Source organism: Ochotona princeps, chromosome 32 (genome assembly GCF_030435755.1).
Source record: "Ochotona princeps isolate mOchPri1 chromosome 32, mOchPri1.hap1, whole genome shotgun sequence".
NCBI classification, from domain to species: domain Eukaryota; kingdom Metazoa; phylum Chordata; class Mammalia; order Lagomorpha; family Ochotonidae; genus Ochotona; species Ochotona princeps.
In genome coordinates, this window is record NC_080863.1 from 4,123,018 (window position 1) to 4,140,827 (window position 17,810).

Below are 17,810 nucleotides of genomic sequence, written 5' to 3' on the forward strand. Positions count from 1 at the left end.
AATAGAATAATAAAAAATAATGGATGATGTATGCTTAAAGGTTTATATCATAATGTAGGAGGTGGAGGGTGGTAAATTCCTTAAGTAATAATACCAAAAGTTTCTAAGATCTTAAGGGAGACTCTGTTTTCAAAATGAGTCCTAAGTAGGGTGCACAGAAAAATAATTATCAGCTAGATACATCATGGATAACTTCAGGGACTTGATACAAAAATCTGCATGCTTCCAGAAAGGAAATAATACCCAAAGAAACAAGAAGTAACAGCATCTGATGAAAGGAGAAATGCGTGTGATTCCTTCCAAACCTAATAGTGATGTTTTTATACTAGACATCAATGTTCAAGAAAGATCTCAAATCAGTTATGATGGAATACTACTTAGCCATAAAAGAGAATGAAATTCTGTCTTTAACAACAAAACACATGAAAGAGGAGAACATCATGCTTAATGAAATAACCCAGCTCTCAAGACAAATATATCATGTTTTTCCAAAATTGTGGTATTTGATAAACAGAGTACAAAAAATATACTGTATCTGAATGAAATTCATGCTTCGGATTTGATTGTTGTTTGTAATCCTTGTTTGCACTTTTCAGCCACAGTGGATTTTCTATTTACTACTAGTTGCATTTTTATTAGTGTAGGGTTAAGCTGATCATTATAAAGAAAATCAAAGGTATTTCATTGAAAAAATTAAAATAAATTCAAGAAAGAATGAGAGAGGGTAAGAGTGAGTCTGGAGAGAGGGGAAGTTGAGAAGTATCATTATGATTCCAAAACTGTATATATGAAATCCATGAATTTTTTTCCCTTATTATAAATATTGTTTTTTTTAAAAAAAAGAAAACCTTGTCAAACATGCAAGGGCTCAGAAAATCTACCTCCAAAAAGTGCTTTCAAGGATAGCGTTATACATTATATTGGAAACAATAAGGTCGGTGTAAAATTAGCATTGTAACTTTATTATTAATATACAATAAATTACCTCAACTATAGGAAAGGCAGGTGCTTTCCATTTTGCCTGTTGTTGGATTTTGTTTTTTTTTAACTTGCACAGATATAGTGAAGAGAAGAAAACACAGAAATAGACATGGCGCAGTCTGCTTTTTGGGAGGAAAAAAAAAAAAAAACAAAACAGAGAAAGAACTCCTACCCATTGGTTGAAACCTCAAATGCCAGTAACAGCTTATGCTGGGCCAGAATCCAAGCCAAGAGCCAAGAATTCAGTCTCCAACATGGGTTGCAGGGACCCACCTATCTCAGACACCACTACTTCCTCCGAGAACTGGCAGTAACTGGAAGTAGCTGAAACTGGGTTTCTAACAGGAGCTCCAATATGGCACTGAAGCATCCCAATCTAGATCTTATTTTTTTTTTTTAGGTTTTAATATGAAAATAATTTTAAACTTACCTGACAAAAACTGTAGAATTGTGTACAGTTGTCATATACTGCACACTCAACTTCAACTATTAGTCTTGCACTAGCATTTTTATCACAAAAAAAATTTAACACAAGGAACTAGGGAGAATTGGTCTCCAAAGATGAAAAAGTGAACATAACAAAAGGTAGCTGAGCCATACAGAGAACAATCAGAAATTACTACAAACAACTATATACCAACAAACCAAAAGACTCCCAAGAAATGGACAGAGTCCTGGACTCATACTATCTGCCAAAACTAAGTCATGAGGCAACAGAAATTCTAAATAAACCTATAACAAGACACACATCAAATCAGTAATTAAAGTCCTCCCAACAAAGAAAAGCCCAGGCCAGGTGACTTTACTCCTAAATTCTACAAAGCATTCCAAGTAGAACTGACCCCAATTCTTCATAAACTATTCAAAAAATAGGAAGGGCGGCAATCCTTCCAAACTCTTCTACAAGGCCAGTATAGCCTTAATGCCAAAACTAGACCGAGACACAACAGAGAAAGAAAGCTATAGACTAATATCCCTAGTGAATATTGATGCTAAAATCTTCAGCAAAATACTAGCCAACAGAATACAGCAATACATCAGATAAATCATTCACCTGGACCAGTTTGGAGCTACCCCCAGCATGCAGGGATGGTTTAGCATACACAAATCTATAAATGTGATACACTACATCAATAAACTGAAGGACAAAAATCATATGATAATCTCAATAGATGCAGAGAAAGCATTTGATAAAATCCAACACTCCTTTATGCTAAAAACTCAAAGCAAGATATACATAGAAGGAGCTCTCCACAACATAATCAAGTCAATTTACGAAAAACCCAATGCCAGCATCATACTGAATGGGGAAAGATTGGAAACTTTCCCACTAAGATCTGTAGCTACACAAGGATGTCTACTATCACCATGACTGTTTAACATAGTACTGGAAGTACTCACAAGAGCTATTAGACAAAGAAAAAAAGAGAAATGAAAGAAATACAAATTGGAAAAGAGAAAGTCAACCTATCTCTGCAGACGGTGTGATTCTATACATAGGGGAACCAAAAGACTCAATAAAGAGACTGCTAGAACTCATAAAAGAGTTTGGTAAAGTGACAGGGTACTAAATAAATGAACAGAAATCAATGGCCCTAGTATATGTAAACAACTTCAAGGCTGAAAAAGAACTAACCAGTAATGATATCTTTCAAAATAACAGAGAAGATACTGAAATGCCTTGGAATAAACCTAACTAAAGACATGGAAGATCTCTATGAAGAAAATTACAAGACATTGAAAAAATAAATGGAAGAAAACTTTAAAAAGTGGCGAAATATGCCATGTTCCTGGATAGGCAGAGTGAATAACATCAAAATGATCATATTACCAAAAGCAATATACAATCTCAATTCCAATCAAAATACCAAGAACATTCCTCACAGAATGTAAAAAAAAAAAAATGATAAAAAAACCTCATCTGGAAACAGGAGACCACAAATAGCCAGAACTACCTTGAAGAATAAGAATTTAGCTGGAGGGATCACAATCCCAGACCTTCAGACATATTATAGGGCAGTAGTAATCAAACAGCCTGGTACTGGGACAGAAACAGAGAGGAAGGGGGTTGGAAAATCCCAGCACCTATGGAACTGTATCATAAAATGATTTAAAAATAACATTCCTGGAGAAAGGAAATGAAACTTCGCCATGTTTGTAAAACATTTATTTTTTTTCTTTGCATAAATTATTTAAAAAGTACAGCTGATTGATGTAAATTTTTGTTTTTTTCAAACATGCAAGATATTTATATTCAGCAAAATGTGTTAAAGTAAAAACAGATGGTTAGAATCTTGCAGATATTAAATGTAATGTATTATTTGAAGCTATTCTGAAAGAGAAAGTCTTTAAAAACACACTTTAAGGTTCTTCCTCATCCTCTGCGCTCAGGAAAAGGCCATGTGAATTTTTGTTTTGGTTATTGAGAAAAGTGCTACAGTCGACATGGTGGTGCAGGTATCCCATTGCAATCACCCATTTGTCTCCTCTGGGTATATTTGACTATTTCTACAGCCCTTGCTTATGCTACCAATCAACTAGGACTTCCACTTGTCCATCTCTTATCAGCAGGACATTAAGCCTTTGATTCCGCTGTTAATTGAAAACAAGTCGTCTCAAATATTTTTTTTTTAAAAAGTAGGCGGGAAAGGAAGTTAGGAAGGACAAAGAGAAGAACACAATGTCATTATACTCTTTGAGTTTTACCTATGAACTACATTCCATACGCTTTCTTTGCATTTATATCATGTAAACAGAAAAAACAAAGTATAATTTTTAGAAAGCCCATTTGAAGTTCATAATTCTAGAACACATGAATGATTGAATTTTTTCAGATCAAAACCATGTCACACAGCACGAAACTCAAAATTCTGATCAATGCGTACAATCTTTAAGCCTTTTGTTTAGTATTCCAATGTTAATCAGATTTATACCATGAATAGTTTGTTATTTGTATTCAAGTAGAGTACATAACTATTTAAGACAAACTGGGGATAAATTAAATATTTGTTCTTACCGAGCCCTGTGCAACAGAGTTCTTTATTGCATATGACTTGTGGTCTTCTGTTTCAGTATTTTATTTGTGAACACACTTGGATTGCTACAGCAAATTAACTTCCAAGGGCTGTTTGGAAACCAAGTCATAGTTGTAACACATCACAAGCTAAAACATGCAAAACTAGCAGCCCATTTAAGTGATGTTAGTCCTCGACACAAGCCAACAAAAATCCTTTATTTATCCCTTTGAGTTCACTTAGCGTTCAAAAGCTGACATCCTCTTTTATTGACTGGAGTCTTCTGCAGCCCTGAGCACAGTTAACAGTAGTATTGTGCTCACGGAATAAACATCTTATATAACTTTACATTCCTTTGCTTGCAACAGTTTTATCTTTCACTTTCTGGGTAAATTCCCCTTTGATTTTTAACAACTTGAAACGCTATTTATTTGGGAATAAAATCTTACAAATTATAAATCAGTGGAGGAAAAGGGGGATTTAAAAAAACTATGTGTTGACAATTGGCTAATCTTAAAAAGGGGGGAAATGAAATCAGATTGATTCTTCAATACATATACTAAATCAACCCAGATGAATGGTTCATTCTGATTAATGAAATCAAGACAGAATTGAGGTGAAATAAAAACATACACATTTTTTCCTCTAGTTTTGAATGGTAAAGCCTTTCCTTAATGGCAAAAAAGAATTGCTGAAACAATAAAATAATTTCTAAGCTTGACCAAATAAAATTTGTGAATATGTGATTTTATAAAATCATGAACTGAAATAATGCTTCTTAAAGCTTAATCATATATTTTTTTAAACAATACACAAAATTTGATAAAATAGCCCTGAAGCAGATTGACATGCATAAGTCAATAATGAAAAAAAGCTCCAAAATACGTAAATTCTCCAATCAAAAGAAAACCTATGAAGAGCCATACACACAAACGTGAAAGCAAAGGATGTGTCTCATCGCTGATGTGATAATGAGAAGCCAATTGCAAGCGTTGAAAAGGTTAAATAAACCATCAGAGACAAAGGGCACAAACAGAAGAGGTCATGAGGCAGAGAGAGGAACGTAAAGTGACAGGAGATTTTCTTTTACAACTCACAAATTTAAAGGCAAGCAATCTGTTCTACAATCGTCTAAAAAAAAATGGAGTAGTATTAAGGTAGGAAAAGAGGAAAAACAACCTCAAAAAAGTAGGTTAAATAAAAGCAGACCAACATGGAACAATTACATATATATGTAAATATATATGCATATGTATGTATTTATTATATGTATTTATATGTATGAATTAAAATTAAAACTAGATAGTCCTTTCCAAATATGATACCAAAAGTTAAAATATCCTTGACAGATGTGCAGCTGACACGGGGCACACCAGTAATCCCTAATGTGACCATCTAGTGTTTCAACAATATGTTGTAAATCATCTTCTATGACAATGATTTTTCATCTTCCATCAAGAGACATTTTTATCTTTTCCTCTCAACTTTTGGAATTATCAGCTCTACCTTTAAGATCATTCAGTTCTGAGGCAGGCGCTGTGGCTCAGCACGTGAAGTCACTTGGGAGTAAGTGAGACCACATCCTGCCTCCTCTTCTACCTCCAATGGTAGGCAGCAGATGAGGCTCCAGGTAGTGGAGTTCCTGCCGTTCGGGTGAGAGACCTGGGTGAAGTGTCTGACTCCTGGCTTCACCTAGCCCAGCCCTGGATGTTGCAAGCATTTGAGGAGTGAGATAGTAAACCAATATACATTCTCACTCTTTCAATGAATACACCGCACATTCTAACTAAATGATCTAGCTACATACATAAGTGGCTAATACTTTTGTAAGAAAGAAACTATTTTGCGGCCATGAATAATGTTTAACACGGAAGTGTCATCATTGTCTTTGTCACCTCAGGTACTACCGAAGTGATTTCCATAAAGCAGGTATCTAATAATAGTCTAAGGGAGAAAAGAAAAAAAAAGAAAGAAAATTCTGTTAATTTTTTTGATCAATAACGTTCATAGGTCTCTCACTGGCTTCATTCAGGCTGATTCAGGTTGATCAATCAACCCAGATTTATAAGGCTACTATTTTATGATTGTCAAAATATTTTAGCTGTGTGCTCATATTTTTTTACTCAGCACCAATGGCTGCAAACAAACCCACACCCTCCCCAGAAGCAATCCCTGGCCTATTAACTATCTGAAAATGTCCAGACATTCCAGACCTTTTAGGAAACCTAAAAACAGGTGAAGAGCATCTCCTTGTTTATGGCAAGCGCCTACCATCACCTTTCGGGCTCAAAATAGTAACGGTAATTGAATACCACCAGGTACTCACACTAAATGTTAAACAGCTTCCACATTTGTTAAGTATACACAGTGTTATCAGTTCTCCCTGCTTTTCTGTTGAATTTGGGAGAAACGAGTCACAGGTCAAGAATACACCGACAATACACAGGTCAAGAATTTATGATAAAATTCTGAATCCAATGTTCTAAAGCTGATGGCAAAATAAAATCCTGATAGCTAGTGTTGGCTAGAATGGTTGTTTTAAGGAAGATTCCTATTTTGAAAACGGCCTACAGACAACTGTTAGCCTCTAACTTGTATGCACCTAAGGGTGCAGAAATAAGTGTCTCTACTGTGCAGCCAGAGAAACAAGAATCAGTGAAAACAGCAATTATAAGCACTATGCGATTTGGGAAACACTACATTATGGGGAAATTATTATAATGACCCCCTATTTTACTAAGAAGGAAACAAGATTAGAGAGATTAACTGATTCTTATGAAGTCATGCAGCTAGTAAATTTGGGAGCATGGTTTTATTCCATGGTTTGTCCTTTCTAATGTATTGGCAACGAAACTGAAAGAAAGTCAGGCCTAGGAGGTAGCTGAACTGTTGTCAGTTAAATTTGCTTCCTCTTCTGGAAATGTGTAAAAATTAATTCCACTTTTTCTACAAACTTGAAAGCGCTCCAGTGAAGGTCTTCAAAAGACGAACTATATGTGAGGAATGTCAAAATAGAAACACATCTAAGCTATCTGAATACAGGGATTTTCATTTTAATCTCCCCAAGGCTCCAAGTATGCTTTTTAGCTCATAGAAAATGATTGATAATACACAGGAGGAATATGAGACCACTCGTGACTAACTAATCTGTGCATGTATTTTTTATTTAATATTCCCCAAACTGTTATTAGATTTAGCAAAGAAATTGAATTTTACTCTACAAAGTAATAGCTATAGGCTGTCATATGAAGCTTACTAACATCATATTGGGTTATTCCACAGTCTGTGTTCTCTTGATAGCTTTTCACTTAAATAACTGTAATTGAATTAATCAGACCCCATAAACATAAGGAATCTACAACATGTTCAGTTTAACAAAGTTATCTTGATTTTGTGACTGGAAGACCTACCAAGGAACAGTTTCGAAGCATTCAACATTCTGGATTGTCAGTGATGTGCAGAAAAGGGAACGAGTTGGGCTGCTCGAGCTCCCGCGTCTCGGCTTTGCGAAGTCTTTCTCATACTGTCTGAGCTGAACATGACTTGAAGTGGCTTCTGTTAGTCTCTTTCATGTGTCACCAAACAGAACATGTCCTTTCTAGGTATATGCACAACACAGAAAGGATCCCAAATGTTTTGAAAATGTATCTTTCTTCGCCTACTGTCTCTCACAGCAACCGCTTAGCAAACACTATCTATAATCCTAACAAAGGAAGCAAAAAAAAAATCCACTACTTGTTGAATATGACCTCTGGCAGACACAGCTCACGTGCTCTTACGACTGTGTATCTTAAAACTAACCGATGAATTCATGAATTCTATAACCTACCAGGATTAAATCAAGAAGTTACAGACAAGCTAAACAGATCCACAACAAGCAATGAAACTGAAGCAGTGATGCGAAGTCTTCCACCAAGGAAAAACCTGGGACCTGATGTCGTCACCACCGACTTCTACAAAACATTGCACGAGGCAGTCACTTCAATACCCTTCAAACCAACTGGACAGATCTCGTCAACTTCTTTTTATGACATAAGTATTACTTTGATACCAAAATCAAAGGCATAACATAAAATACGGGAAAACTAAAATCCTATAACCATATTAAAAGTAGATGCAAAAATTCTCAACAACATACTAATAAATCAAATCCCAAATCACATAAAAACATCATATGTCATGTTTAGGTGGGATTTATCCCAGAAATGATTCAACATTCAATATCCCAGAGTGGTTCCACATTCACTAATCAATAAATAAGTTACATTAGTGGAATGAATAATAAAAACTGTATAGTCATCTCAATGAAGGTAGAGAAAACAATCTGATTCAACACTCCTGCATGATAAAAGCTCTCCAAATTAGGTGTAGAATAAACATTCCTCAAAGTTATAAAGGCTAGATATCACACACCCGTAGTCAACACGCTACTGCAAGGAGAAAAGCTAAAGGCATTTCCCTCCAGAGCTGCACCAAGACAAGGTTGTCCACTTCTTCCACTCTTATTCCTTGTTGCAGTAGAAGTTTTAGCCAGAGCAATCAAAGAGAAGGAAGACATAAATGCATCAAAACCAGAAAAGAAGTTAAATTATCCATGGTTGTAGATGACATGATGCTACATATTAAAAAACTTTGACCTCCATCCAAAGCTGTTAGAATTGGTCAATTAATTCAGTAAAGTTTCAGACTATAAAATAAACATGTAAATAAACATTTTGTATACTAATGAAGAACTTACAGAAGGAGAAATCAAGGGGAAAAATCCCAATCTCAATAACCACAAAAATAAGACATTTAGGGCCTAGCGCGGTAGCCTTGCAGCTAGTCCTCACCCTGCACACTCAGGGGTCCAATATGGGTGCAGATTCTAATCCCGAGAGCCCCACTTCCCATCCAGCTCCCTGCTTGTGGCCTGGGAAAGCAATCGAGGAAGGCCCAAAGCCTTGGGACCCTGCACCTGCGTGGGAGACCCAGAAGACGCTCCTGGCTCCTGGCTCTGGATCAGCTCAGCTCTGACCGGTGCGGCAACTTGGAGACTGAATCAATGGACGGAAGATCTTCCTCTCTGTCTTTCCTCCTATCTGTATACCTGACTTTCCAAAAAAGAAAAAACAAATAAACATTTAAAAAAAAAAAAAAAAAAAAAAGCTATGATCATTTAGGGGCCAGCTCCATGCTATAATAGGATACGTTTCTGACTGGCACCTGATTCCCAAAGGTATATCCAGTTTGCAACCCGGCTTCTCCACACTTGATCGACCTCTCTTTTTCTGTCCTGGGAAAGCAGAAGAGAATGGTTCAAGTTCTTGGGCCCTTGCACCTATGTTGGAGATCTGGACGAGGCCCCAGATTCCAGGCTCCAGATAAGGCTCAGCTCTGGAAGGCTGTTGCAACCATTTGGGGAGTGAATCAGTGGATGGAGGTCTCTTTTTCTCTTCCTCCTTTCCTCTGTAAACCTGCTTTTGAGTAAAAATAAGAGAAATCTAAAAATATATATAACTTGAAGAAACTATGATCATTTGAGAAATGTGGGTTACAGACATTAAATTAGCCCTGGAAGCTACTCATGAATTTTCTTTCTAATGAGCCAAGTGTCTCTCAAACCCACGCAGCTACGGAGACTGATAAATTTCAAGACCCTGTTTTATAAGATTACTTTGACCTTTAGCAACATATAGATAGAAGTACTTTGGAAGATTTTTCCAATAAAATATTAAATGTTGAAAATACATATAGCAGAGTATTTTTCTAGCTAAATAATCAACAGAACTCAAAAAAGAACGAAACAAAATCAGAAATAAAGCCTAAATAATAGCGCAGAATATAAGGTTCTAAATTTGTTCATTCTCTGGTATCTCAATTATCTATTAAAAGCTAATCTGATGTTTTAGAAATTCTGTATTTTTTTTTATAAAATCTGTGACAAGAATCAAGACCAGAAATTGTGATATGCAATATCCAAGCTTTGGGTAAAGAATGATGATAAGATAATTTTGTGCTCATTAAAAGAATGAAAACAGTTTTAGGAAATTTAAAGTTACCATGGAATTTGAACAAACTTGTAAATGATATAGTTGTCATGATAGAGTCGTGTTTTCTAAATATGAGCAAACTGGTTTTCACATTATCCTAATATTCACAATTTTTCTTTAAGATGTTCATTGTACACATGTTCAGGAAAGCATTTTAATATACTTCAGAGTGGGACAAATAGGCAACTTTAAACTTTTTAAGGTGAAAATAAATGAATCAACATTTTATAACCGCGTATAATAGAATTCGAGATAGATACAAAAATAATCTTTTAATTGCAAATGTACAGCAAAAGCAAAATTTTAACATTGCATTGTTCTACTGAAAAATGTCTATACAATTGCATATAAAAATATATAAAGAATTAATTAAGTTCCTCAGTGGAGAGTGAACCCAGTGAAATTTTGAGAAAAACACGAAAACTGATGACCACAGGATGGCGCTGTTTCAGGAAAGCCAGTTTGATCTAGTTTATTTCTGTTTGTTTTCAACACTTCAAATGTTTCAACAAATGACAAATACATTAGAATCAGCAAGTACTGAGAATTAATAGATTTTAGACATTTAAGCAACAACACTGCAAGAACTACTTTTTCATTTTTTACCAATTTGGTAAAACCTGCTTTGAGAAGTACATTGATATTTTACAATTTCCAAATTACGATGGGTTGTGCAATTTCGATTCTGAAGTCCACAACATTTTTTCCATAATGTGGAAAGGGATGGTGTATAAGAATTTGGGCAGTTATATGATCCATTAGATAAAAACCACAGGACTCTTGACTAAAAATTGCCATGATAAAAGAGTTACCATTTTAATGAAATATGATGAAGCTTCTATAAAATTAAGGGGAAAAAGGAAATATAAATTACCCAGTGGCCATTAAGCTCATAATGAAATGTTTAACTCTAATATGAGGTTTTAGCTTTTAGTGTAATGTGCTCTCTGCTCACTTGAAAAAAAGAATCTTAAAAGGATCCCTTCCTAGTGCAATTTAGATTTTATTTCCTTTAATAGCATTTGCTCTGTAGATTAAGTTCTTTTATTGACTTAAAAAAACACAGAAATGGGAGGAAAAGGAGATTAAAAGTAAAATACATTTTTCTGAAAAATGCAACTATACCACAACACACAGGGGAATACTTAGGACTCAACTGCTCTTTTCCAACCTTCCTTGAAGCGATCATGGCCCTAAGATGCTCCAAAGTTTGCAAAGTGTGTTGGCAAAGATGTGGGCATGAATCAGCACCTGTTTGTGCCCATGTCACAGCATAGCCGTGCTGGCACTCGAGGACTTGACATGGGGAGGAGCTGCACCTGCCCCTTGCGTCAGCAGGGTGAACTTTGTGAGCCCTCAAACAGAAGCACCATGGCAAGGCTTCATACAACTGCGAACTTGGACAGGTTCATACAGTCGTGTTTAAAACTACTTGATTTCTGTCATCCCCAATTAGAATACCTCAAGGAATGTCATTCTTTCTGTATTACTGTTTAGTGCGCTCTGTCAGTTTTTTGATATTCTCATGTGACAAGTGACTGAAAATTTAACCAATAATTCCATAATAAATTAATTATTCTGATGTATTCCTGTCTTCAAAATCTCTAATTAGATGTAACTGAGTATTTGCCATACCAACTTGGAAAATGTTAGGCCCTAGCATATGTGTGCATGGTTTTCTTTATACCCTGTATTCGAATTATTTAATAATGTCCAAGTTGACTATACCTCGTTGAAATATTTGCATATATTTTAATTAGTTACTCCAGTTTTAGTAAATAATTCAACAAAGAATGAATAAAAAAAAGGACAGGAACCAAACCAATTTATAAATACATTGCGAAGTATAAACCGCACACACATATATACACAAGTAATTACACCTGTGTAAATTGTAATAAAAGCTGGGTAAACATCAATTAATTTGATGAATGCATATACACAATTTAAATAGTTGGTCCCTAAAATTCAGTCTTGGGAAACACACCTCAAAAATGAGATCTAGGGTAACAAGATTAAATGCTGAAAATCTATAATCTTAAAATTCTCTAGCTTTCAAGATTTACATTCCCAGCTGTTTTTGAACCAAGTTTATAAGAATATTTAAGATAATGTATCTAAAAATAAGATCTTAGGTATATTTTTAAAAAATTATGGAACTTATTTTTAATTACAATATGTATATGCAAAATATGTATATTTCAATTTCTCTGAATGTGTTTACCATGTGTCAAAACCTACTCGGTGTGCACAACAGTTTTATGAGACAGTATTTTTTTCCAACATCTCCATCTGCTGGCTTAGAGGAAAACAGATTTTTATTTGCTTTTTCTTTAAAGTAATATTTTTAAAACAGGTTTGTTGAATTGTGGCATTAAAACACAAAAGATGGAATTATTTTTAAACAGACTGATGGTCATTTGTCAATATTCAGAAGTACAAAGGAAATATTTTTTGAAGGTTAAGTATTTAATATTTTTAAGTCCCAAACTCTATGGGATCAAATATTCCCATTTATAATCCTTTCATAAAGTTTCACCTTTGAAAAAAGTTTGAATGCATTGATACTTGTCCTTGGTATTAGCATACAGAAACACCTAGTATATTTTCCTAAAATCTGCTATTGATAGTGTATATCCAGATGTCAACCCCAAATCTCTATTTTCACAAAAATGCACAGCCTCTTAGTTACTGGAATAAATTGCTTATGTTTAAGAACTAGGAGAATACTCGAAACCCTGGATAGAGAAGTACTTGGCCAAGCCCATGGCTGCCAAGGCACACTGAAGCCATCAAGATCTACCAGCCTTTGAGAACTGCTCAAAAGATCACCAAGAGAAAAGGGGACAAAAGCTGAATCTCCACAGCCGACTGTTCATGTATTCTCTGACAACTGAATGAATGAATGAATGAATGAGTTCTTGAGGTCCACCATCAGCTTTAACCACGGATCACACCAGATGCTAGTCTTCATTTTTTTTTTTTTCTGATTTTAGGCTTTGTCATTCCTCATCATAAGGCCTTGTATCTGAACAACCTTCTCAGAAAAATATTCACATCATTTCCCACTAAAAACAGGGAAGAAGACAAGAAGAAAATGCAGGCTGTTGAGGGTGAGAGGAGGAATGAAGGAAGAAATTAGAAATCTTTCTGGAGTTCTTCACGTACCCATGGAAACAAAAGGAACAAACATGTACTTTGAATATCCAACTGTGACTGATAGGGAAGCGGGTGGGCGCTCAGTGCTGCACACAGAGTCATTTCACTGAATTCTGAACGGAATGACTTCATTAACCCGTTCTGTGGCTCTCTCTGGATTCTTCCATCAATGTCAACTTTGACATTTTCAAAGAATTTCCTCCAACGCAGGAAGAAAAGGAAATTCATGAACCAATGCACTTTGCTCTTTTCAAATTATATTTTAAATTTTAAAACCCCACTTTCTTAATGTGTAAATTTAATGGTGAGATTCTAATGCCTTAACTCTGAAGCATTGTTTGGCTGACAGGCATCATTAAATAGGGCAGATAAAGGAAAATTTTATAGATTTCAGGATGGAAATTGGGAAAAGGCATTTTGCTCTTAGTTGTTAACATATTGAAAAATATTGCTTATACTTTAAATAGGCAAGAATCATGGACTCCCCTTACCAAAAAGTCAAGAAGACCAAGGGTAAGTGTGGAGTCTCCCCTTGACAGATGTGAACACTAGAGCACCCATTCATTCTCCACTGTTGGCTTTTGGAGGTTTACATAAACATCTCTCTCCCTCTCCCTCCCTTCCTCCCTCCCTCCTTCTCTTATTAAATTACTTTTATATTGTCTACTGTCCTTAGCACCCAAAATGGAAGGATACAGCATTCCACTTCATTTTACAATTTCTAGGCTTTGAAGTTTCTAAAATAGTAGAGCCTGAGCCCATGCTAAGTGATCTTCCCAGTAACAAGTCAGTGTCAACTCCAGCAAATTCTACCCAAGGATTTTCTCTTGTGCAGCAGTGCCTCAGGAGTTCGCTTTAGCAACGAGAGAGAACACTTAGACTGTGGCAACAGCAGACACCAAGCTTCTGAACTCCCACTGTGGAATCTTTGCAATGTTTGGTGTCTGAACAATCAGTTATTTTCATGTTCTGGGCCACAAATGCATGGAGAAATCATGTTAGGTTCTAGAGATGCATACATTTCTATTTGAGCTTCACTTCCTGGGAAAAACAAACAAAATCTATGCAAAATGAAGATCTGCCTATCCCAGATGTTCAAAATGATGGTCAATAAAATTGTGCAGTTTTTTTTAAATGAAATCCATTGGTTATTGCACCTAAGTGTTAATTCTGTGAGAAGTCAAGGCGTTACACATGTATTTACAGAACCTGGCTATAGCTCTTACTTCAAATGCACTTTTTAATAATAATAAAAAGGACTCATTCAAAATTCCTGATATTGAAAACCGAAACATGACTATAATCTGTGTTCCTTACAATGTGCCTCAATAGCTTGATTCAGCACTTGCTGGAATCAAAGGATATTCATTTTGTTCACTGGATATACCTATTACTTCTCCGTAATCTTCTAGCGTGGGCTTTGGTATCATTGCTTGCTTTCCGAAAGAACAGCTGTCAGTTCTTCTACTTCAGGTTTAGAATCTACCCACGGCACACGGTCCTGCCATAGAATCCATTGCTTTCCGTCTCATTACTGTAGCAGTACACTACTGCATGTAGATGCTCAGCATATTTACGGGTCAAACTTATAATACAGAGTAAGAGAAAGCCCCATGACAACACTTGAGCACTCTAAATCTGGCAGGCAAATAGTTAAAATATAAAAGTCCTAAAAATTTAATCGAGTCAATTCTATTTATCTGTGTGCTAAGATTTTCAGATAGTTACAACCAGTTTCACAGTTGCAAATCCGTTTTAATTTCTCTCTTTTTCCCTCTCTCCTTCCCTCCTCCCTCCCTCAGTCTCTCTCCATGAGCATTTGAAGAAAGCCTTGTAGTTGAAAAAGACTTAATGATGCCCCAATATTATCGTCAAGCTGGCACACCATCCCCTGGACCGGGTGATTGAAGTTGAGGCAGTGGGAGGCACCCGGTTGTTTGTGTAGGTGCCAGGTCTGCATCTGGGTTATTGCTGTAGGAATTTCTCCCTTGTTCCCCTACACTGTAACCAAGTGAGACCTGCCTTCCGCAGATCCCGCAATCCTATTATCTATGAAATAATAACTGCGAACATCCGAGTCGGAGCGAATCAGTCCAGCCCAGCCAGCGGGCCAGGATGGCAGAGCGCACCACAGCAGCTGGGACCAGGCTGCTGACCTCGCCACCAAACCCTTCCGAATCCCCACAGCCTGGTTTTCTGTTGCTTTATGGGAAACCTGGAAAGAGCTTCCACGCAAGTGCCCAGGAAAACCTAATATGGAGAACTGCAAAGGCTAAAATGGCTGATCAGCGACTTGTTCCTACTATCAAACGCGGCAGGTCCCACCGCTTTTGGATCCCTTTCCTTCGCCCTGCCTGCTCTTGTGGGGGACGTGGGGTGGGGGGGTCCCGCTACCCTAGAACAAAGCGCTCGGGGTCGGCGAGCTGGCCGGGGCGCCAGCGGCGGAATGCATCCCCTCCCCCGGGTTCAAGCTCATTAAGCAGGCGACGCTGACAGTTCTTCCGCTGGCCCCTTATGCACCCACCACACTGCACTCCTCTGCACCCCACCCGGCCCGGCCTGGCTCTACGTCAGCCTCGCTCCGCGTCGCGCCCCCGGGTGGGCGTTATGTAACAGCCGGGTGCCCAACTCCACAATCATTTTATCAGCTCGTCCCGTCGAAGAGAGCCGCGGGGTGAACCCGAGTTGCAGCTGCGGATCCCTGCCCCGCACCGCAGGCGCAAGAGGGTGCAGCCGCGGGTCAGGTGGCTTGGGGCTGGCAGCCTTCAGTGGCACGTGCCAAGGAACCGGCAGGGAGCCCTGTGGAACAGGGTGTTCCCTGTGGGCAGAGAGTCCGTTGTGCACGCACTGAGGACGGCCGGGGGCGGCTGAGCTCCCTTCAAGATGAGCCAGAAGGCCCTGCGCCGGTGGCAGCCCCTCTCCTGCTCCAACGCCCACCCTCGCTCCCCAGTGCGCACACTCTTCACAGCCTCTGCCTCCTCGCTAGCACCGACTACCCCCACCCCCAGCCAGCGGGGGGTCCCCGAGATCACAGCCACCTCTCTTTTCGGTGCCACGCACGCGCGTGTGCACTTGCTCAACCCCACACACACACACCGACACGGACACACACGCACACACCACCCCGCACGCACACTCACTAGTGGGGCCGCGTGCAGCACCCTAGAGACATGAATATTCATCACTTACAAGCATTGGTGACTGCAAAGCTGTTGGCTACCTCCAAATTGTCGATGTGGGGTGTCAGCCTGAACTCCGAAGTGGAAAACTGAACCATCCCTACCCGAAATGCACTGTATTCTTGATCAGCGCCCCTCGGAAACAGCCCCCCTGGAAAAAAAATAACCAACAACAAACACGAAGAGAACAGTGTCAGTTCTCGGGAGGCGGAGGAGGGTAGCCCGCTGGTGCCCACTGCCCTGGAATTCGCGCTACCAGGCCGAGTCAACGCATCCGTTGACCCGGCACCAAGATCCCAGCATCCCAAAGGTAGCCCGGGGGTCAGGACGCTGGGGAGCTAGGAGGGAAAGGCAGGTGGCCAGAAGCACTTCGCCTTTGCTCTTGATCGCAAACTGTGCTTATGGAACCCTAGGGAATCTAAGTCAAGTGGGAAAGGCAGAATGCCTAAATTTTGGAGGTCAGAAGCGAGAGCTTTTCTTCTATTGTATCAAAGCCAGATTCATTTTCCCTTGTTGCATCCCGGGGAGGGGAGCAGGTATATAAAATACATGTACATTCTAGGTAGTTTAAGTCTGGAATGCAATCAAGGCATGACATAAGTGTACATGACATGAATTAATTCGCCCATTGTGAACACAGATGCCCACCAAATCAGGTACAATTCAAAAGCGCAGCACAAAGGGTACTTACCTATCTGTATGCTGTTAGAAGAGACACCAAAAATCAGTCCCCATAAAACTGGAGAAAGGAGGGCAGAAATATGCATAATCTTTTGCATTTCCAAGAAAAGTGGAGCATCCACAAAATACCCCTTCGATTTTCCTTTCCTCCTCTTCTTTCTGTGGCCGTTGTCCTCAGCAAATTAGATCCTCTGCATTTTTGAGACAGCAGCGAAGCACCAAGCTGCTAAAACCCCCAAGTGCAGGCAGAAGAATCCCTGATTCCCGGGTCCTTCCGTAGGCTGCTGATGTCCTGTGCCGAAGTCCGGAGGACTGGCCAAATGCAGTTTTCCGCGGAGCTGCCGCCGTGGTCCCAGTGTCTCGGAATATTCAGCACCCTCCCATGCACTCACACACACTCACCCTCTCTTGCGCTCTCTTCTCCCTCTCCTCTCCTCTCCTCTCTCTCACACGCGCCCGCGCGCGCGCGCGCGTGAAGACATACACCCGCACACACACACACACACAGACCACACACGCGCGCGCGCGCGCACACACACACACACACTCACACACCCTCACCCTCAGGCGCAGGCGCAGCCGCGCGCGCACACACAGGCGAGTCCCAGAGACCCACAGGCCACCCCGGGTGCGCGTGCGCCACTCGGAGCAGGAGGCTGGGGCGCGCGCACTCCTCCCCCGCACCGCGCACCACGCACCGCCCCGGCCTCGGTGGCGAGAACCGAGCGCAGCAGGTGCAGCTTCCAGCCCCGCAGCCCTGGGGT

General features: G+C 39.2%; 1 protein-coding gene across 3 annotated transcripts in view; it reads right to left on the minus strand.

Moving 5' to 3' along the window:
• GRIA2 (glutamate ionotropic receptor AMPA type subunit 2) overlaps window positions 1-17,458 on the minus strand; it is a 95,352-nt gene extending 77,894 nt beyond the window's left edge. For 2 of the 3 annotated variants that reach the window (XM_058657544.1, XM_058657542.1), the window contains exons 1-2: window positions 17,057-17,458; window positions 16,376-16,516 (exon numbers count right to left, since the gene is read on the minus strand). In XM_058657544.1, the coding sequence (XP_058513527.1) occupies window positions 16,376-16,516; window positions 17,057-17,144 (229 nt within the window). In that variant the 5' untranslated portion in view covers window positions 17,145-17,458. The remainder of the gene's footprint in view (window positions 1-16,375; window positions 16,517-17,056) is intronic. The other variant, XM_058657543.1, reaches the window with a different exon arrangement.
• Between the last annotated feature and the right edge of the window lie 352 nt (window positions 17,459-17,810).